This window comes from Corvus cornix, chromosome 4A (assembly GCF_000738735.6).
Source record: "Corvus cornix cornix isolate S_Up_H32 chromosome 4A, ASM73873v5, whole genome shotgun sequence".
Taxonomy (NCBI): Eukaryota; Metazoa; Chordata; class Aves; order Passeriformes; family Corvidae; genus Corvus; species Corvus cornix.
Window position 1 is genome coordinate 18,746,784 of NC_047058.1, and position 23,206 is coordinate 18,769,989.

Sequence of the window (23,206 nt, forward strand, 5' to 3'; positions counted from 1 at the left end):
GCTCCTTCTACGGCGGGAGGGGGGGCGAGACCCCCGGCGTGGGCGCGCAGGGCCCTAGAGCCGCCCGCCCCGCGCTGCCGGGCCCTAGAGCCGCCCGCAGCGTCCCGCCAGGCCCTAACGCCTCCCGCCTGCCCCGCAGGGCCCTAGTGCCGCCCTCACGGCCCCGCCGGGGCCCAACGCCGGCCGTACAGCCCCGCCGGGCCCGAACGCTGCCCGCAGTGCCCCGCAGGGCCCCGGTGCCGCTCGCTCGCCAAAGCCGCCCCGCCAATCCCGCCCGCGCATGCGCGGTAAGGGCGGGAGCGCGGCCGTGCCCGCGGCAGCGCTGCGTGGATTTCTCCGAAACAGCGGAATTTCGACCTTTCGGCCCCGCGCCGGGCGTCCCGCAAGGCTGAGGCGCCGCGGTTTCGGCCGCGGAAAGGAGCGCGGCGTGCAGAGAAGAGCCCCGAACGGCCGCCGTGGCGCCTCCCGCTCGGAGCTCCCCGGGAAGGGCGTGAGGAGTCCCGCAGGATTCCCCAGGTGTTGGGAAGGGACGGGGGCACAGAATGCCGCTCTGTGTCACTGCTGTCAGTACCGCGGTGCTCCCGGACAGCTGGGGACACATTCGGGACTGTTTGTGTGGGGTTTGCACCTCCCAGGTCTGGCTGTGCAGCTCCTCGGTGAATGTTAAACTTCACAGCCTGGAGATGCAGCGCCTGAGGCTCCTTCTGCAACTCCATCTGGGAGCTCCTGGTTGGAGCATCACCCTCTCCGCCTTTCAGAGCCCTTAATTCCATCAGTACCACAGGGAAACTTGGAGCAAGCTGCTTTTCAGCACTAATGCTAACAAAAGCTATAGAGAATCCTAAAGCAAGTTACCTTTTCCGTGCACTAAACAGTGCAGAGAAATCCCGGATTAAAATGTTCCCTCTCTCGTCCCTGTGGTTCCGGTGTGGCTGTGGTCTATTCCTGCTCCTTGTGCCCTGCTGGATCCTACATTGGGAATGCTGAATGAATACTCACCGTGGGAACTGGAATAGGAATTGGACATCCAACCCCCAAGGATCTCCGAGAGTTGATGAGATCCCGGGTTATACCCATGGATCCAGGGTAACTCTGCAGAGGTGGGAAAGTGCTGCTCACCAACGAGCCTCAGCAGTGGCTTCCCATTTTCCACTGTTTTCCATTTACAACAAAACCAGAATTCCTTTTGACTTTGGCTGCTCTATTCAGACACTTCACTCTCAAAAATGTCCAAGGAGATCCCTGTAGAAACTATCTGGAGAACCAGTAATTTTCAATTACTCCCTCAGGCTTGCACACCATAAAATTTACAGTAAATACAGATCAGTCATCACCTTTTGATTAATATTTGCCTATTAATTTAAAATTCTTATTAGTCTGAGAGCTACTGTGATTCCTCTTTCCTATTTTATTCCTATTCAAATTTTCCAATTTATTATTCCAATTTATATTTTATTATTATTATTATATTTATTATTACCTATCCCATGGGACCAACACTGTTGTTAGAAAGTGCTTCTTTTCTAGCTAAAATATCAGGTTATATTTGTTATCACTGAATACAAATATACAACTCTATTTCCTGCAAAAATTTTAATTTACCGCTCAAGAAAGGCTACTATGGATCATAAGGTTTACATAAAGAATATGAAATAAAATGTTAATATATTGAAAGGATCATTATCTAAACACATTCAGTGATCAAGAGAAAATGCAGAATTCAGCACTTTAGCCCAGACCCAAATCTGCTGTTTGCATGTTTATGTAAATCAACCAAGTCCAGGTAGATTCAATCTCCCAGATAAACCACAACAAGAAAATTACTGATTCAGTCAGATGTAGAAATAATAGAAATATTTAAATCAGGTCAGGGACTAAGTAAAAGGGTATTTAGAAAATGATGAGCAGAACTCAGGCATCAATCGGGGAATTAATCTTTTTAGTAAACTCATTTTTGTTAATTTTGCAGATTGAATCAGTCCATGACAAAGACTTTTTACAGGAAGACTGGGAGCACGAATACAAGGAGAACTGGAGGACTGGGAGGACACAGTAATGGAAATATGGAGAGATTTACCAGTACAAAGTGTCAGATGCTGAGTCTGGACTGACAATGAGTGTGTCTGCAGGGAACTTGTATAAACTACAAGTGGCTGAAGAGAAATAGTCCCAAATTTATCACGGAACAGCTATGGATCAGAAGTACAATACAGCCACTAAGGAGACAAATGTGACCCTTTAAATTTAATGGATCACATTCTTTTCACACGAGAGAAGGAACTATCAACACTGAAATAAGTATCTGGTGCCTTGGCCATGAGCCACTAACTGGAATATTGTTCTTGGCCACTCTTTTTCAAGGAAAATTAATTCAAATAAATGCAAGCAGGATGAACAGAAACAGAACTTTGCTTTTGAGAGGAGGCTAACATTTAATTTGGTCTAAGAAGTAAAGGGTTTAGGTCTCTGTAAGCTTCACTAGAAAAATAAACTCAGCTGCAACAGTTCAACTGATGACAGACACAGCATTATAAATACACTGGCACAGACACCACAGCAAAGCTGCACTACCAACAGGTCTGAGACTGCCTTCCAAGAGGAGTCAGGGCCAAATCCCAAATATCCTTAACACAGGCCTTTGCTGCTAAGTCTGGGCAATTACATCTCCTACACCCCCCGAGGGGATTAACTCCTGATCAGCCCCTCATCCCCGTTTTGGCTGAACATCCCAGGAACATTCCCTGCATTTCTCAGCCAACATCCAGTATCAGTTCCATGCTCCAGCAGCCCGTCAGCCACTCCTGGTTTTGCCCAAAACAACTTCCAACAAAAACATTGCACGTGCCCCTTTCAGGAATGTGTGCCTTTCCCTCAGGGATGAGCCAAAGGCTTTAGTTGTAAGTCCTCCTTTCCCAGCTCCAACGCCAGGCTAGTCACACACAAAGGGCTGTGCTGTGCTGGGCACAAACCCCTTTAGCTGTTCACCCTCACACGCTGGCCGTGCGCGGGCTGGCTCCCTTTGAGGTGTGAGAAAACCCCTGCTTTTGGAGAGGAATGCTGCAGGGAGAGATTCCTTCAGGAAGTCCTTACAAGGGAGGGTCTGTGAGCCCACCAACCAACTCAAGGAATCGTTAAGGTTGGAAAAGACCTCGGAGATCACCAAGTGCAACCATCAACCCAGCACCCCTACCACGGTCACCACTAAACCACATCCTCCAGGGCCACATCCACACGTTTTTGAACACTTCCAGGGACGGGGACTCCACCGCTGCCCTGGGTGGAAGGTGGATCACCAGGAAAACCAGATACATTGATCATTCTGCAGTTTTCTCAACTTTGGAAATCCTTCCTAAGCTTTCCAAGTGTTGTTCTTTAAACCAGCCAAGCCCCTGGCCTGGCTGTATCAGGTGTGTCTCATTGAAACACACCCCACCACTGCTGCCATCCCACTAAAACACCTCTGCAGGGGGAGATGCAAAAGATTCCCATTATTTCTTCTTCCACAAACACATTGCACTGTTCAAGGTTTTCATCTTTGAATTTAATTAAAGAAAAATGTCTCAAAGTGATGAAGCATGTCTGACTTCCAGCTTCTTTCAATGGCACAAGCCAGTGCAGTAAATTGCAGAAAGCAAGCTCAGTTAGAATTTTATTTTCATTTAAAATAAAAAATAGAGAGAAAACTCTCCAGATGTGAGGTCCTGTTAAAAAAGTGGCTGTTCACTTGTAAACAGAATAAAAGTGTTAAGAACACAGTTTCATACAGCTTAAACAAAACCACTTTTCAGAAGCAATACAAGTATGTTACAACACTGTAAGAACACTGAAAGCAGAAAACAAAAGAATGGCAGAAGAATCATGTAACATTGCTTACTAAAGTGATAAATAATTTATGGTAAATGTTAATAGCTTGACATTTTTATTGCTCCAATGGTAGTGTGTTGACAAGAAAATGTAGTGAACTGTCAGTGGGACAATAATAAACATCCATTTATGGTTTTGCATACGGAGTTTTGTACCTATCAAGAAAAGCTAAGAATTTTTTTTGTATTTATCAAAACCACACCAGATTTAATAATTTTTTTTTTCCTGTTTTAAAGTTACCCATTTACAACTGAACCCACACTCCCTAGACTTGGGTGTGCCTGTTTGAACACTTTTGTGTTCCTCCTCTGGGAAAGCACCTTTGCAGGTGCAGGTGGGGAATCACTAAGGAAGAGCTTTGATGCTCTGCCAGTGTTAATACTCTCCCAGATACAAAACTTTCTAGATACAAACCCAAAGATATCCTGGATAAAATCTAGAAACAAAATTAGTGTCAACATGCTTCTGTGAAGAAATAAAAACTGATTTGGTAGACAGTAGCTGCTTTTAAAAATCTGCTGCAAACTCCCACTCCTGAGAGGGACCAGTTCCCTTTTCTCCTTCTCTGCACAATGGTGTTGGAACCAGCCAAGGCACTTTCTTCACCACTTCCACTCACTCTGCTGACATTAATCTGTTACATTGCTACAAATTCTGACAAATATCCTCCACGAACACTTCGCCAACTCATGCTGATCACTTACTGTCAAAAATGAGATTTCCAGCCTCGTGAGACAGAATTACCTGTGATGTTTTTGTACTAAAGGACAGCCCAAGCAAAAAGAAACCTGTGGACAGAGTTCACAGCAGTACTGCCAGCTGCCTTCACCTTTCAATGAGCTATGGATCCTGTGTCTTTCACATGCAAATATAATACTGCTGCTAGTTTTGCATTTTAATGCAAATTTATCTACTTATTAAAACATGGAGCTTACTGTAAATGACAGGTTTGGCTCTGGTTCTTTACCAGCTGCTTTATGGCCACATAATTAAATGTCAATTAAAACACAAAGACATTGTTTGAAGACTGCACAAATAATAATTAAAGACAAATTAAAATGTATAGGATTTATGTACTTAAAATGTAAACCTTAAAAACTAATATTATGTGCTTAAGTGTTCAAGGCCAGTTTGGATGGAGCTCTGAGCAGCCTGGGCTAGTGGAAGGTGTCCCTGCCCATGGCAGGCGTGGAATGACAGGAGCTTTAGGGTCCCTTCCACCCAACCCATTCTGTGATTCCATGGGAAGTGCCTGTTCTCCCAGTTGGAAAAGTACAGTGAGAAAATCGAGTCACGTGAAAAAGAAAATCAGAACCTGCTGAGATTTCTTGAGTTTTTTGCACAACAAAGTTCTGGCAGAACAGTAAGAAACTTCCATTGTTCTGTTAATTACTCCAGAAACTCATTTGTCAGGGAAACCCAAAGAACTGGGTGTGCCATTTCAGTTTTGGTTTACCCTGCCTTTTTCTGCCATTATTTTCTCTGCTTCCAGTTAACACTCATCCCCCCCCCCCAAAAAAGAAATAAATTGGACACAACACTTTGCTTGGTTCTGCAATGGAAATCTGAGTTGCAAGGTGTAGCTAATGGTAATTTCAAACAACACAGGAGATTTTTATTCATGTTACAAATGCAATTACACATTTAGTTGTCACAAATCTACCAGTCAAAGTTTCTGCATGAAATGTGCAGATTTCAGACTCTGAACTATCAGTCTGGGACTGGAAACAGCACCAACTTCCCTCTGAGTAACAACTTGCATAAAACTGGCCTTCTGTAAACACTGTGTACAAGGAATCTGACCTACTACAGCCATTAGGATGCAATGGTCTTACAAATACTGTATTTTAATAGCATATTGCAAACTGGAGAGATGCAAATACATTCAGAGGAAGCCCCAAGTCACCCTGAAACTAAAAAGCAACTTGGGATGATGTTGCAGGGAGTCAAGATGCTGCACAGAAATGCCTGGACACTGATAATGAAATCCACCACAACTTGCAGATACTCAGTTATCTGCTGGGTTTTGTTATTTCTAGCTAGAAAAGGCAGAGAACTTGTAACAATTTCCATTTGCTTTCTTTTATCGTGTAGTCTTGCTTAGGTCAGCCATTAGAGGAAGTTTTTCTACAATAACTTCCCTTCCTGAGATCAGGCAAACAGGGAAGAATCCAAAATAATACTGAATTCCACAAGGCATTTGTGGCTCTCCAGACAGTGCCTGACTGCCAAAACATATTCAGGAGCTCTTTCAACTGTTCCACTTCCTCCCCTCAGCATGTTTTGAAACTCCACTTTGACTGAGATAAAACTTACTTCCACCAGAAGGGACATCATGTCACTTAACTGTGAAAATGCTGAAGTACAACCACACACCAACAATAACAAAGGTGCTACTTCAGCTTTGATTTGGCTGTTCCTAATTTTTTGCCTTTCTAATGAAGATCTCTGATTCGAGGTTAATTTTTCCTGACTTCAAAACAAAATAGAACTTAACATCCATGTATTCCTCACTTAAAAAGAGACTTTAGGGTATTTTGTTAATAGCAGCTGCCATCTACCCCACAAATGCAGCTTTTTCAGAGGTGAAGATTTCAGCTTCATATTTGAAATACTTTTCAAAATAAAGACAGAAATGCTATGCATTTTTCATCCATTTACTAAACAAAGTGCAACTGAGCCCTACACATCTGCCATACGTACAAACTCTTTATGGCTTTCCCATAAAACCAGTGTGGATGGGTCTGTACAATCCCAGGGGAACGAGCACATGGAACAGATGCTGGGGGACTGTTGGCAATAGAATAAGAGCTATAATACATTCTGTAAACCTTGGCATACACACTTTACATTATGCAAAGAGTCAATATTTACAAATCCATAGTGGGTAAATTAATGCACCCCCCTAATGTAAATGATGATTTTGCAAAGTGCAGGACAAAACCAGTGCTGTTGATTGCAAGTCCTATGCAAGCAGGTTCTACTAAAATCATTACTACTGGAGTTTACCTGGATATTCCTACTGAGGGTTTCTAGGATTGCAACACTTAGGATGAAATATAGGATGCACATTGGAGGACAGCAAAGAGAGAAATTAATAAGGCAGCATGCTCAGAACAAGTTTAAGCAGCACTGATGTTAAGATCCCTAGTGGCAACTCTATCAGTTATTGGTAATGTTAAAAATTCAGAGTGCAACATAGAAGCCTCGTTCAACATAAAAAAATGTGCAAATTGTTCTCTTCTTAACAAAAGAAAGTAACAGCGAGGAAGATTTCTACTGAAGAACATTTTTAAGTCACAGCAAAGTAGACCATCTTCTTTCCAAAATCATCTACAAGGCACTAAGGGTAGAAAATGACAGGTAACATGAAAGACCAATGTTGTTCCTCAGTCAGGTCGAAATATGGGGTATTTTGGTAAGAACTCTATTAATATTACCTGTTCAAGAAAGGAAAAAGACAAGAACAGAACACAGTAACCAAAAAGTTCAAAGCTTCAGCACAATTTCCATGCAACATTAGCTAATTCATAAGGCTAAATATATCTGAGATAGTCTGTGAGGAGGGCATGTTCCCCAGGGTAACAAAACAGAAATTCCAGTCATTCTGAAATAGAGGGATTCTGGATACTTGGGGTTTTTTGAGGTGGATCTCTCCCTAAAGTCTACACAGTCTTCACAGCTACATGTTAAAGTGGATAGGGGAGTGGTAGAACCACAGAAGTATTCGAAATTCTGCTTTCCTAAGAGGTCTGTCTTGTTTACAACCATGTGAAATTTGGAGCTGGCAAAAAAAACCTACCAAAACAAACCAAAACCACAAAAGAAAAGGTCCAACCAAAAAACCACATTACTATAAAGATGCAATATTTCTGTAAAATTATTTGAATTAAAGGAATTATGAATACAACTTGAAAACGTGGATAAGTTAAAGAACTAGGGACTGGTGCTGGTGTGGGAATCACTCCAATGCAAGTCTCAGTGGGTCTCCCTCTTTCCAAATTACAGACCAAACTGCACATTTATCTGGGAGAGATCTTTTTGCACAGGGTCACTAAGTGAAGGATTTTCTCTATTCCATCATAGTTCTGTTGAATAGCAGTAAGAACAGAAGCAATACTCACATACTCCATCATATTGCTAGTTTCACATTTCCTTTTACTCAGCTTCCAGTGCAAACCAAGCTAAGGAAATAATTAACATAAAGGATTAGCACAATCTTGTTTGGATGGGTAATGCAACAAGCATCAGCTATACTGAATTATAAGGATTTATTATTTAGGATCAGTATAAAGTATGGAATTACAACAAGACTCTCAAATCCTTCATGCCAATATTCCTAAAGCTGAAAAAAACAAGTACTCTATTCTTACCTTATGATATAGTCTGTTATTTTCCCATTCTAGTAACTTCTGAATTGATCTTCTAGTCTAAAAAGTAAGTCAGAACTGTATCAGAGAATGGTTCAGCAGCCAGATCCAGAAGAATCTCACTACTGCATTTCTGGCTTAAGTTAATTTATAGTAAGTTAGATTTATTTATAGTAAGTTAAGTTTTATAAAAGCAGAACCAAGCGAAGAAGAAATGATGAGTGGAAATCTTATCACTTCAATCTCCCACTCCCCCTTTTTTCAAAAAAGGAAGCACCCATGGGTGTTTTGTTAACTTAGAATCATTAAGGATGGAAAAATTTTTAAGATCAAGTCCAGCTTAGGCCTGTGACTTTTCCAGAATTCATTTAGTTAGTAAGAGACCCTTTTGAATTTGCTGTTTTTACCTACCACAGCCAACAACAACACAGAGTCTCCCACATTCTCCTGGCCAAATCCTGCAGTCACTGCAGGTGTTCTGCTGACAACACAGATTTCCAAACATGTAATTTCCAGATTTTGCTAATGGAATTGTGATCTGGATCTTGAAAAAACCCCTCACCACCAAACTCCAGCTCACAACAACTGGTGTTTGTATTTTCAATTCTGGATTACCAAAGTGTGATCTTTATGTCTCTTTCCACAGCTGTGGAGAGGAGATGATTTCTCAAGTTTCAGTGGCTTTTAAGATCACAAGGAGACAACTGTGATGATGCTGCAGGGTATACATTTAATTTTAATCACTGCATGATTGTTATCACCCTCACACCCCCACGGAAGTGCCATCATTTTCCCTACTTGGTGCATTTTCTCTGTAGCCTTGAGAATTTCATTAATACTCCAACACCACATGGGCATTTATTTAGATTTTCACTGGCACAAGATACTAAATATGGTTTTAAACCTGCAAATACTCCATTTGTATCTCTCAGGCATATTCCTCTGCAAAAATGACATTTATAAAGGCAGTTCAAATGAGCTAAAACAAGTCTCCTAACTTTTTAGTGATGCAGTTTCAGTGATGAGCACTTCACCAAGTTAACACATTAATGCACTTCCTAAACATTTACTGCTGTGATAAATCAATTCTAAATGTAAATCACAGAGGTAACTGAAATCATATTTACCTGATACTACTAAAGTGCTTTTCAGAATTATCACTTTGAACCCCATTACAGAAGTGGTCAACTCTCTGTTGGGGGGGAGTCTCTAGAAAATATATTGGTGCTTGTTCTTAACAGAAGCAGCACAGTAAAATATGGCAAATAAACCACAGCTCTGAAATGTTGTGATACTTATTGCATATTAAAAAGTGATTTTTAAGTTAAAAAATATTTATTCAGGGGGTGGGGCTAGTGGGGATGCTGAAGAGGAAAAGTGATTTTTCAGTCTGACACACTTTGAAGGTCAGTGTCCAGTTCTGCACTCATTTAACTCCATTCTTAGACCTTGAGAAATCCTGGAAATTTAAGGTATCATATAATCCATCCTGTTTGAACTGAGATGGGATCAGCTATTCTTAAAACTATTGATTCAATTGGTAATTTGGTGTCATTTCATATTTTTTCTGTTTTCTCAGGTGGAGACCAGAATAACCTTTTGAATGTGAGACCAAACCTGGGTTTGAAGATGGGGAAGATATTAGGAGAAGTTATTTAATCCTACCAGTAATTAAAAAATCCATAGAGTAAGATGAAACATGGACTCACTCTTTTGTTAAGACAGACCACGGGCCACAGGCTGCAGCCCAGAGTGCAGCAGCAGCACAGGCAGCCACAGAGCAGCCACTTCACATTGACAGGGAGGTTCTTCTTCAGGCAGGCGTTCACTCGGCTGATGCTGGTCTTGAATTCCTCGGGGGCCACCTGCAACAGAAGGGCTCAACTTCAGGGAGAGCCAGCACAGGTGTATTTTCTCAGAAATTACCTCTATGGTTAAAATGAAACGTAAAATTGCACAATCTTCTAAAGCACTGGTCACCCAGTGAGCATGAAAAGTCATTTTCCTGCAGCAAATTCATTTCTGGCGCGTGCTCTGCACAAACTTGAATTAAAAAGCCAAACATCTTTTAGATGAACAGACTCATCCATATTTATTGCACCAGTAATTAATCAATTGGCCTGAAAACACAGTGAGCTCAAATAAAATCAGAATTGGGACACAGCTGGGAAATACATGCACTGGCTACACTGACCAAAACCATGGAAGAATGACAGATCTCTGCTTTCAAAAGGAATGTGGGAGCTTTGCAGTAAAAATATGTATCACAGAAAGGGAGAATATTGTCCAAATTAATGTCATACCAATCTAAGCCTCCACTGTGCCTGGGTGAAGGCTCTGTCCACAAATAACTTCCTGAAGTGGCCCACACTGAAGCCACAACTTCCCTTGTGGCTGCTTCCTAAAATAGGGAAGCCTAGAAAGAAATACACTGGATTGTATTTAAGGCAGAGCAATGCAGCTTGGTACAGGGTTAGGAATAAAGCCTACTTGTTGAAAACTAGCTGTTTGAAAAAAAAAGGAGTAAGTATTTTATACCTATACTGCCACTGCAGAGTCACAGTGGAACCCCCATTTTGTATCAGAAATAAGCTCTTTTCTCATCTACTCACATACCCCAAAGCCCTCATCTCCCTACAGAATCCAAGTCACTTCCATCTGACAAGTCAAACATGGATTTGAGGCAGTAACTCCAAGATGACACTCTTGACTCTAACACAATCCAGCATTTGAATGCACAAAGCAGAATAATCAGAATCAACTTCTAGAGACTTGACCAGGCAGGCACAACTCAAAACAATTTAAAACCCCATCTTTCCTAACTACTTGCCATGTTGATGAAAATCCCCTAGAATGAGTCTGTACACAAAGCTGTGCAACCACTCCATAACCCCCCAACCAAGCAAGCCCAGCTCTGCTCATCTGACTCTGCAAACAAGGGCAGCAGCACCAACAAAAGTGTTCATTTAATGACAAAGATCCTTTTCACCAGGGGCAAAGCCCCGGGGCAGGAAATGGAGAGGACCTGATGCTGCTGCCTCTGCCTATTGACAAGAGCTGAATTCTTTAAAGCATTGCAGGAAAGGGAGTAAATAAATACAACATCTGTTTCCTGGCCATTCAGGTCACCAGGCACTACGGAGTCAGGGGCAGCTGGGCTTGCAAACAAGCCAGGCCTACAGTTAATAACATAAGAAAATAATTTAAGTGTGATTATTTTATAGCAGGAATTATTAAATATACAGAAAGTAATTCTTTTTCCCCCCTCCCACATTAAATAGGCTGCTTTGTTTGACATCTACAAATGGAGCAACTAAAAAAATTTGTCTGTTTTACAACAGACACCTTAGTTTAGGGGGGAAAAAAAAAGAAAATGGCCAAAGAAACCCCCTGAGATCCTTTATACTGGGACATCTGCAATGACAAAAAATCCCATTGTAATGTGGCAAAGTATCCTGTACTTGCATGTCTCTGGAACAAGGTTTCATGGATTTCTTTGCCAGTGTCAGATCTTGTACTGGGACATAATAAATACCAGATGCACATGAGCAAAACCATTTCATCTTCAACGTGGGGGAATGTTTTGGAGGAAAGAACATCTGGGCTGGTTGTTTGCAGTAACCTCAGACAGCTGCTGCAGTCACACTGCCTCAAAGTAAATTGAGATTCTTACATTAATTGGCATTGTCAACTCTTAAGGAAGTTACATGAGCCTCACATTTAGGTATCTACAAATGGCACTTCCTTTGATAAATCTTTTAGAATTTTACATTCTGCTTATTTGAAATATAAAAATAAGTAGGGTTTCTTTTCTTGAACCCATTTATACTTTCGTAATGAGACTCCCTAAGAAAAGAGAATGTTTCCTTTTCCTTAAGACACAAAGTTCACTGGACCTTGACAACAACCCAGCCCAGCCTCCAAATCCAGCTGAACAAACCTGCCAAAGACAATGGAATGGCACGGCCCAGAATTCAGTTTAACAAGAATAACTCTTATCAGTGGTAACATTCAACACAAAGAGAACTCAACCAGATTCTTAGATCACAGCTGGCAGAAAAAATTTGGACCTAAAAAGAAAGCAAAGGGAGATTTCCCTGTTCCTGTGATAATTTTTAGGGAGTCACTGTTCACATCAGGTTAACAGTTTGATCCTACATTGTGAGAGCAAAGTTGAAGGACTCTCCTTCCTGCAGAGCAAACGGCTAAACCAGAAACCAACTTTGGATGCCACTAAACAACAGAAAATTTCCATTTCAGGAATTTTGGTCTGATGTTTACCTCAATATAATATTACAAAAGCACCACTACCTGCTAACTCACCAAATATTTTCATGTAAAGGTGAATCTCTTGGATACAACATAAGACGAAATTACTTAACATGCTTTGGCTAACCCAAGCTATTGGATTGTTTCTGCCTTTAGGAAATGGAATTACAACAAGTATTTCTGTCACTAATGACACATCTTCATCTGAAACTAAAGGAACTGGAGATCAAGATAAGCCTCATGTTGTGATAAACAGAAGAAAGCACAATTTTGTTGCTCAGTTTATAGCTCAGTAACAGTTAAGCATTGTTATACAGTGATAAAGAACAAAATACCTGTAAACAACTGTTCTAATCTAATAATGAAATGGAATCCAAATGAAAGCCATCACAGAATTGTTGATTTTCTGGCACAATTTTAACTCCTGTCTTTCTTGCAGGTACAGCTATTGAAAGGTGTATATGAAGCGAGCAAAGTATTTCAAACAAACAGAGAATTAACAGCTCCTCCTGCACAAAGACAGCTCCCTAAGAAAGCCTAGTTTTGAGTAATTCTGGAAATCTCTTGGCGAGTTTGCGTCTGGCTCTTGAAAAGAACGAGATAAGCACTTTGCTCCTGGCTGTCCTGTACACCTTGGGAAGGGACATTAGCTCCTTTTAGGAGGGAAAAAAACAAAAAAAAACATAAAAGGAAAGGAGGGGGTGTCATAATATTTTACAACAGGATGCAGAGGATCTCCAAACACAGGAAGGGAGCAAGTAAAGCCCAGCAGGCCTGATGTTTCTCCTTCAATCATCACGATCACCAACCCTATCAATCACACGGCACAACGGGATCACAGTGCCCAGCCCTCCCTTTATGGCTCACATTGCCCTGCACTGCACACTCCTCTCTGGGCAGGACCCCTTTTGTTTCAAGATCAGAGCAGGAAATTCCACTTTTCCCCTTAAGGATCACTGCCTCCATCATTTTCTGGTCACCTGGAGCAGTGTGTGCACTATTGTGCTCCACATCATGGAGAGTATTTTGTTAAAAGCTTGTTCAAGAGAAGTAATAATCCTGTAAACCTGAAGCACACAGAATTTAAATTTAACCACCATTTCAATTTAGGCCAAGGTCCAATTACATTATTAAAAGTTAAATATTGCCTCTGTATCAAGTGTAGTCAAATCTTTTCTTACAACGTTCCTTTGAAAAGAAGCCTTGGCTTGGGATTTACAAACCAGGTGAGTTTATGTCTCATCCTGCAAGACAAATATTAATCCAGCTCAATTAGCTAGGCCCAACATCTGACCTACCTGGGATTCTCCTTTCCTTTATTATTTTATTGTCTATGCTTTACCCACAAATGTACACATTCACCTCTCCCAAGGAAAGCAACAAATTAAGTCTCAATTAAACACTGAAGGTGTAATTACAAGCATGTAGCTCTAGGCTAACCTACAACAGCTATGCAGGCTCTGTAAAAGCAGGGAGACTGGGAAAATGGATGAAGGAGGAGGGGGATTCCAGATTTCAGAAAAAGAAAACTAGCAGGCTTGCTGCCATCATTATGTGGATGGGCAAACTGAGGGCAGGAAGCTTAAGTAAATTACTAACACAAGAGTATGGCAAAAACCCCAAAAGTTTGTGCTTCTGGGAGAAAGGTGTAGCTACAGAGTTTTCTCTCATTATGATTTTCATCCTGCTTAAAAAACCTACATCTTTTACACCTGTATTTATTCAAAAGAAAATCAGTACCACTGAGAAATGCATCAAGCCCATCTAATGGCTTCATCTCTTACACTCCATTAGCAGATGGGATATATTATTAAAATCAATTTACAGTGGATAGCAAAGCCATTAAACTTAATGATACACAGGCAATATGAATAAACTATGACATTGTCTTAAGAGTAGCTGAGGACTAATGCAAGTTAAGAGTAAACATTTTAATCCCAATTTGTAAATATACAATCGCTGTTATTCATAAATTTTGATTTCACAAAAAGCAAAAAAATTACATTTTAACAACAGAAGAGCGTGAAGTGGTTTCTCAGTTGACTACGATACTGATTATTGTGAATTATTTAACAGGGTATTTGAAGAAAACCTTCTTACTGGAAAAAATGAATTTTCATTTTCAATAGGGATTAAGATGATTGACTGCCTCAACCAGAGGAAGAAGCAGATTATTTATTTCTTGCAATTGATGAAAGTATTAAAAACCAAAAGACCCACAACTGTGGTTTTTAATGTCTTTCATGGCAGTGTGTGGCAGGCAGGAAGAAAAATGTGTTTACTATCTTGTTTGATTGGTGCTCTCCCCTGGCAAAAGGGAATTCATTTCCTTCCAAGGTCTCCTGGCTCAGAAAGCCCCTCAAATCCACAAGATAACAGAGCATCAAGATTCTCAACAGAGAAGCATCCCTATATACAGCAAATCCCTGCCCATGGCACTCCTGGAGCACTGATCACATCTACAGAACAAGAAGAGTAAATGCCAAGCAGAACTTCCTCTTTCCTTTCTTTGCTAAATTAAGTCCGAGCACTCAACTGAACTTTAAATTAAGCTTTTGTTCACTGTCTGTTTAACAAGAGGAGGACAATCAAGCAGAAAATGTGACAGCCATCGATGCTGGTATTAAAAAGTGTAGACCTGGTTGTAGGTTTGGTTTGTTTTTTTAATAATCCACATATCTTTTAGAGAGACAGAAAGAGATAGAATTATATCATCAAATTAAGTTTTAACATTTCTTACTAGGGATTTTCTACAGGCTTATTTATAATAAACTACAACTTGAGTAAAAGAACTTAAAATTGTTTTTTCCAAAATGTATTGTGGCTGTTCAGTGATCAGAAAGAGCTTCCCAGAAAAGAACAAGCCTCGCACAAGGTGGTGAAATGCAAAGTGTTGTCAGCAGCCCTGACACTGGAATCAGTAGGATTTGTCTTTCTGAGCTCAGTGAGACCCTAAAGCAAGGCCACAACTTCCAGGCTGACTTTCAGCACCCAAAATCTCCAAGCAGAACCTGCTTCTCAGGAGTACTGCTGTCAGAGCAGCCAGGCAACTTCAACACAAGGGTTTTATTCATTGTACTCTGGTGTGAAAATGACGGAGGAAAAAGCCCAGATGGATTTGGCAGAAGCAGGAGCAACCATCCAGCTGTGTTCAGAGTATTGTTGGTATGACTCAACCTCTGCAAGAGGCTGCAGAGGGAGTGGAGCTCTGTGGGATGACATGAGACAAAGGAGAAAGAGCCAAATAAACTTTTTTCTTCACAACTTCTGGAAAAGATACACAAGGGGGATATAAATCGAAGCAAAAGCAAAGCACTAGAGAGTAAAACAGCAGGACAAAAAACAATCAAGAGAAAAAGAATTAAACAATTAAAAGATTAAAAAAATACAATTATGAAAAGAATTTAGAACTAAGAATTTTGTGAAAGTTAAATTAATAGCTACAAATTACAGTTTCTTATACTTGCATTTAGTAAGATGACAGGACTGCAGAGAAAGCAAGAGACTTTGTCACCACTGATTTCCAAAACTAAACAGTATTTGTGAAAATTACTAAAAACCTACTTAATTTGTAGCTTTAACACTATATTTTGTTCTGTAAAGCTTCAGATAAAATAGATTCACTTCCAGAGACCTGTCTAAACAAACTCAAGGCTTGTCAGGCATACTCAAAAGAGAGGTTTAGTATTTGAACTGATTTAATTCACCCAGGAGGGAGCACAAACTCCAGGTATTTAAAAAGCAAGGTTAAATGAGTCTTGCTTTCAGGTCTGCATGGAAACAGTTGGATCCATGGTAAGCTTTGCTGTGCTTGGAATGTCAATAACGATAACAATCACTGCAAATCCTTCCTTCTTGTTTCCAGCTACACTGAGGGACTGGGCAGCAAGCAGCTGGGTCACACAGGCCACAGGTAACAGTCTTGAGTGGGATCATGCTCATGTATGCAACACAGAAACCACTGGATGCACTGGGTGTTCCCATTGAAAAGAACAGTTTAATCTCACACTTACCTTCCCTGTCAGAACAGAAGGAAATTCTGTATCAAACTTGTTGCTCAAGCCAAACCTTGAAAACAAAAGAGACAAACAAAATATATTCCACCTAACTTATTTTGTTTCCCTTAATAAAAAAAAAAAAGAAATAAGAGTTTTAACTTGAAAAAGAAACCATTATCAATTTAATTTGTCCTTACATTATTTCACGAGCTTTTGATCTAAGTTTATGTAAGGTCTCGTGTACCATTCATAAGGTCATTTACAGACAGAAACACAGCTTTACTTCAGTACCTCCAAAAGTGCAAAAAATTCTTTTCCAATTGGATGGCAGTAGCTTTCAATCTTTGATTTCTGGAAGAAAAAACCCTCCAGCTGTGAAATCCCAGTTTTACTAGGTTCAACAGTCCTTTTTACTTTCTTGCACATGCAATTGTTCCACATGCAACAGATGAAGTTTAAGGAACCCATTCATCATCATCTTAGAAATTTATAATCATGTGCTTTTAAAAACTTGCTTCAGGCTGAGTTAAACTACCTCATGCAAAACATGTAAGAGCCTACACAAAGGACAGTTTTACAACAACTATGAACTTCAAGGAAATTAAGTTTTGGGTATCACTGCGACTACTCTTCACTGAAGTGTTCTGGGGTTTGAGCAAAAGGTTTTCACTACAACCACTGAAAGCTGGATTTGGCTTGTAAATCTGTCACCACTAATTCCAAAACTCCTGAACCTCTAAAATTCAGTAATTTAACAAAATACAGCAGCAGCTGGCCCTCAGCTACAATCTGTATGTTTGATGAGAGCTTAATGTTAATTTAGTAAAGTTAAATATATTGTACATCAAGTCAGCTCTGCTAAAGTATCTCCTGAGTATCTGTGTTCAAAAAAATCAAAATACCTGGAAGAATTACTGCCAAAAAGAGGAGCACAAATACATTTGGTATTGTAGGAGTTACTGAAGAAACAAACTTTGCTTTGAGTCAAACTGACACCTGCCATACTTCAAACTGGTCCCTTGTACCAATACCAGTATTGCTGAAATATCACAGAATTGTGGAATGGATTGGGTTGGAAGGGACCTTAAAGACCATCTGGTTCCAACACCTTCCCCTGGACCTCAGTGCCCATCATTATATCACCCATACACACTCCTGTGCACTCTGTAATAACTCAGATATCCAAAACTGACAATGGCAATTGTTCAGAAGTATGCAAAAAAAGTCAAATCAACCTTAAAGGAGAGAGAGGAAAAATAGAAGAACTTGTGCTGTCTCTAGAAATCCAGTAATTGAAATGTTTGGCAACAACACTGGTGAAGTTCAATCCAGTTCTCCAATGAATAATTTAAGTTAGAGCCTCTTTTAAAGAGCTCTCTCTTGTAAAGAGCGGCAGTTGTGTAAAACATTACAAAAAAACCCCAAACAGCAAAAACAGCAAGATTTTAGGCAAGCACAAAGGTTACTAATACAGCACATTTCCATTCTCTTTGTCATCTGGCGAGTCAGCCTCCACATTTTGTACCTTTTCTTTTTAAGCTGAAATCTCCCAGGTTTTGTAATGTTATATATTTAGTTTTAAGGAAGCTTGGAGAGCAATGAAGTAGCCTTTTCAGTCTTAAAAAAAAAAAACAAGACTGAAATTATAACGCACATACACAAGCTTGCTTTGAGGAACACAGACTTTTCTGTGCATCAGCAATGGAACAACCTGAAATGATCACAAAGTAGGGGCAATCAGACAACATAATAAAAGAACTACTGGAAAATTCAAGAATTATTTACTCTACCCATATAACAGACCAATTCCACTAAATTATGCCAAAGGTCCATCTTGTCCACAGCACTGACTTAAGAGTGGCCAAGAACAGAAGCTTAGGAAACAGCAAATGAAATGAAAAAAAGAGCAAACATGTGCTAACTGTTCCCCAGAACCTTCCACTGACCTTCTACAACTCAGAGTTCAAACACTTCCTAAACCACACAGGTAGTGTCTTTTATCTCACTGATCACATATATTCATTAAAATTCCCATTGCACCCCAATTTCCATAAAGAATGAGATAAATTAGTGCTTTCTGATTAATAAATCTGATCAGGAATGCAAGATCACAATATGTTTTGGGTTAAATTTCAAGGCTGATGTCGTGAAACATATTAACCCCCCAAATTTTTATCGGTTGTCAAAACACTCCCTTCAATTGCAGCACATCCAAGAAACCTGAGTTACAGAAAGGCATCTCTCACACTGACACCTGTGAGTGGCTAAATAATTTAACTTTATGTTTTAACTATATTTAAAATACTATGTTTAGTAAGAATCACTGATGGCTTTTAGCTCAGTTTTACTAAAATATCTCTAGAAGCTTTACAGAATATTCTGTGGTTATTTACCACAGAGTTTAGAAACATTAAACTCCTGTTAGATCAGGCAGGAGGTTGACTCAACAACCAAATAAAATAAAGAAATGGAAGCAGGATGTTATACAGTTGTATAACTTTGCAAGCAGCTTTGTAGAAGTACTGAAGTGTTATTAGAATCTTTAATGTAAAGAAATTATTATCTAAAGTATTGATCAAGAGGTAATTAACTTAATTAGACTTCCTACAACAGACTAGTGATCTAGCATGAGCAGGCCTATGAAATCTTCTAAAATTCAATATATTTAAAAATCACTATAGCATCAATTCCAGTAGCTGTCCTTTAAGTCATATAAAACATCAGTTGGTGGTGATTTATTTCTGGGCCAGTTCTGTGACTCCTCAGTCAGTGCAAGCTGCCCAAAGTGTAACATTTAGAAATTCAGATCAGTCACCCACGTCCTTCAGCTGCACTTTTCTCACTGCATGACAAGTACCTCTACAAGCCAGGACTGTTTCCTATAGGCTGGAACAGAACTAGGATGACCTCACTTGCCAGTTCTGTCCCTCTTTCCCTCTTTTCATGGATGGCATCAGGCAAGTCCCATCACCTCATTTCCCCCCATCTGTAGAGTGGGGAGAACACAAATTGTCCTAGGGAGCTAAAATAAGAGAAATGCCTAAATCCCTCAAATTAAAGACTGAAATGAACATCCTGAACCAGCAGCTGCAAAACTCACCTGCAACAGGTACAAGATAAAGTCTGTTAGTTCATAAAGCAGGAGCTCAGCTTTTCTGTCCCCACAACTAAAACAGGAAGATTTTGGGAACACCTTCTCACATCTAGAAGAGAAATATTTACAGGTGCTTTGCCTTTTTATTTCTTTTGACTTAAACCTCACCTCATTCTCATTTCTCCCACTAATGTATTTCTAGATAGTAATCAGCCTTACTAGACTGCACAAGTAAAACCTGTTTAGTCAAGCTCTCCAACCTCCTTTGAGCACAGCTCCTTTCCCCATACCTAATCCAGGTTATGTTTAACCTCTCTGGAAGAGTGGAGCTCAGACCCACACTGCTCTTTATGAGGTATCAGCTGAGCTTTGTCCAGCATTAGAGGGTAAAGATGACATCCCTCAAGACCCCTGAGCTGAAATCTCCTTGAACATTGAACATTTCCCAGTTCAGGACATTTTCCTGTGGAGCCAACAGAACTACCCAAGAGAGTCCTTACCATGGATGATGTTTTGGAAAATGAAGTTTTTGGTAACGAGTAGAAGGCTGAGGTCATTTGCTATTTTAAATATGTGGAAGATGGAGCAATACTAGATAATAATCAAATGTCATCTTATCTCAACTGGCTCTTCCCTCCCTTCCCCAGCTGATGACAATAAGCTTTTCATCAGCACCTGGACTGTGGGTCCCTGGGGCACTCCTGCAGAAAACAGGATAGAATACCAAAAGTTCACTTCTAGCCAAAACCAGGAGGTTTGCAGACTTCAGCAGGAATCACAAGCTGGATACTAATGGCAAAAATATGTTTAATGGCTAATTCATTACCTCATTACCATCCATCCACATGGACTTAATGATACAGAAAAATTACAGCAGATAAATAAAACCTTATAACCAGGTTACAGTTTGTTTACTGTTCTGTTTTTGCCTTTGCTTTGCTAGGCATGACTCAGTCTTCACTATAAACATGTGTGGAGATACTTGGATACACTAAGCAGAGTCACACTGACTATGAAAGAAACAGCAAACAAGGTGTTTATAACTCATCAAAATGGAATTTCAGAAGAAAAGGCATTTAATAGGACCTAGTAATTTATCTGTGCTAAAATTCAAAAGCTTTCAAAAACAATACATACAACAGAGAGAATTTTTTCAAAGAATCCTGGACAAGATGAGCGTAGATTTTACCAACCATTTTTACACACATCCCCTCTGACTAAAATAAAACAAATAAGCTTTACGTGGTCACTCCTACCATGCACAGGGGTGGAAGGGTTAGCAAAAGTAAAGTGGGAAAAGCACGATCCTGCTAAATACCCTCAGAAAACACTTGGAATTTATATTTAGTCCTGTTGGACACTGCAAAGAAGTAATTCTGTTAGAGTGAGCAGCTCACTGACAAGGTCATAACAACAAAAACTTCATGCAAGAAACACAGTGCTTTGAATCTACCAACTTGGGAGTTGGTAAGAGAACTGTACATGAAAAGCTGAAGCAGATGACCCTGGAATTTGAGAATTATCCCTTCTCTATACACCAAAAGTATTCAAGAAGGCCAGCGTCAGGTGAGGAACAGGAGACATCTGAAACAAAAATCCAAGGAAACAATGGCTTTATAAAGATAACTGGTTTTGTTTTTTAATAATGTCTGACTTGTCAGGACATTTTCATTAGCAGTGCTCCAGACAGGTTCAGAAAACAAACCCAGGTTTTCCTGGATGACGTCTCTCCCTTCAGTAACTGGAGCAGGCTGCTTCTGCAGCCAACTGATTTCAAAAACAGCAGCATCTGTGTGATCAAAAAGTGACAGAGCTCCAACACACAAACTCTTTGGGAAGCAAAATAGTTCCCATTTAATAGGAAGTTAGGATTACATACTCCAGTGTCCAGGGTTTACTTGCATTTTATTGATAACATCCACTAACTGTTTTTATCAGTACAAGGAGATTTAAAAATACATCATGAGCTGATAAAAGCTGCCTCCTACAATGCAGGTAGGTCCTGTTACAGGAAGAAAGCTGAGAGGAGTGGGAGAAAGGGAAAATAAGTTGGATGGGAATTCAGCTCAGGTGGTTAAAAGGGGAAGTAGCTAGCTGAGGATTTCCACATCACTAACAAGGGTGCTTTTTTTTGATGTAGACATCACTAGTTCTTGGAGATGCTCCTGCCCATCCCAAAAAGATGCTGGAGCCAAGAAGGAACTGTAAGTAACATCACTAACACACAAAAAGCAACAGAGAAAGCAAAGCAGATGATATGTTTTTTCCAGTTCAGCACTTAAAATCAGGTAACTCATAAGATGCATACTTGGTATTCTCAGCATTTCGCTTGTGTTCCACCTCTCCTTTAGCCCGGCCAGGAGCTATTTGGGGCGAAGACACAAAGAAATTCCATCTGCACGAGCAAATGCAGTGCGGTGCAGCAGAGCAGCTCCCCACTGGCACCAGCTCAATGGAACCCTGATCCAGGCTTCCATGAGGACACAGTATCAAATCCAACACTACTTCCCAAGGGAAGGGACAGCCTTCCCCACCCAGTGCTTTTGCTGCAGGGAGTTAGATCACACTGCACCTATTTACAGAGAGAAATGTGAATTTTATGCAATCCAAAGACAGAGCCAAAGCAACACAAGCTTGGTGGGTCTCTGCAACACAAAAATTTCAATACCTCCCTCCCAGCCATGAAAATTAATGTGACAACCAACAACTTGTTAAGGATGCACTTGGTTCTATTAATTCTTCAGCTTGGTGGAGCAGGAATGCTAAGAAAATCCCTACGAGTAAACATTACATATAAGGAAACACAGCTTGCTCATCTTCTGTTCAACTGTTTAAATGAGCAGCAAACATTCTGGCTCACGCTGTGTTCCAGTGATAAAAACACTCAATCTAAACCAAAGTCACAACTAAGTTTGGAGCAGATAAAGTACAGCACAGGCACGAGCCTCCTCTGCAGTGCAGTGTGGGGGCTCCCTGGCTCAGCTGTGGCACAGAAGGGTCACAGCGAGATGGTTTGAACAGGCTGTTCGTCCTCGCATCGCGTGGACTTTGCTTTTTATCTAACAAATTGTTTGGATAAAGAGGAGCAACCAGGGAGGGCTGCCAGGGCTGCGCTGCAGCCTCTGCACCCAACAGCCAACTCCGGCTGTTCATTCACGACTGAGGCTTTCCTCGAGCTACCGGAAAATACTGACGTTAAATGCACAACTCCCCTCGCAGAGCAGGTGAGGGGGGCGCAGGGCTGCGGCTCCCGGCCCCGCGGGGCGGGAGGCTGGGGCCGACAGGGCCGGGGCACGGTGCTCCCGCTGCCCTCACCCCTCCCGGCGCTCCCGCCCGGCTCCACCGCCCCGCCACACCGGCCCCTCACGCTGCCCCCCGCTCCTTCCTTACACGGTGATGTGCCCGGCGCCCCGTACCGCTACGGGATCGGGCGCGTCGCGGGGCCGGGGCAGCTCCTGGCTCCGCACCACGGGCTCGGGCTCATCCTGCTCCTCCTCGTCCTCCTCCTCCAGCTCGTAGATCGTGTCGAAGTCCGCCATATTGGGCAGCAGGACGCTCATCGCCGGCCCTCCCGCCGCGCCTGCGCAACGCCCGCCGCGGGCGGGGCCGCG

General features: G+C 41.2%; 1 protein-coding gene across 2 annotated transcripts; it reads right to left on the bottom strand.

The window, feature by feature from the left end:
* Nucleotides 1–3,526: 3,526 nt before the first annotated feature.
* CHIC1 (cysteine rich hydrophobic domain 1) lies at nucleotides 3,527–23,204 on the bottom strand. Of its 2 annotated transcripts, XM_039572205.1 has the most exons (6): nucleotides 22,986–23,204; nucleotides 16,517–16,571; nucleotides 9,944–10,099; nucleotides 8,238–8,294; nucleotides 7,989–8,048; nucleotides 3,527–7,304 (listed from the first exon to the last, which is right to left on the bottom strand). In XM_039572205.1, the coding sequence occupies exons 1-6, from the start codon at nucleotides 23,153–23,155 to the stop codon at nucleotides 7,254–7,256; spliced, it is 549 nt and encodes a 182-aa protein (XP_039428139.1). In that variant the 5' UTR covers nucleotides 23,156–23,204; the 3' UTR covers nucleotides 3,527–7,253. The 2 variants fall into 2 exon arrangements, with proteins under 2 accessions (XP_039428139.1, XP_039428140.1); XM_039572206.1 differs by lacking the exon at nucleotides 8,238–8,294 and having other exon boundaries at nucleotides 22,986–23,182.
* Between the last annotated feature and the right edge of the window lie 2 nt (nucleotides 23,205–23,206).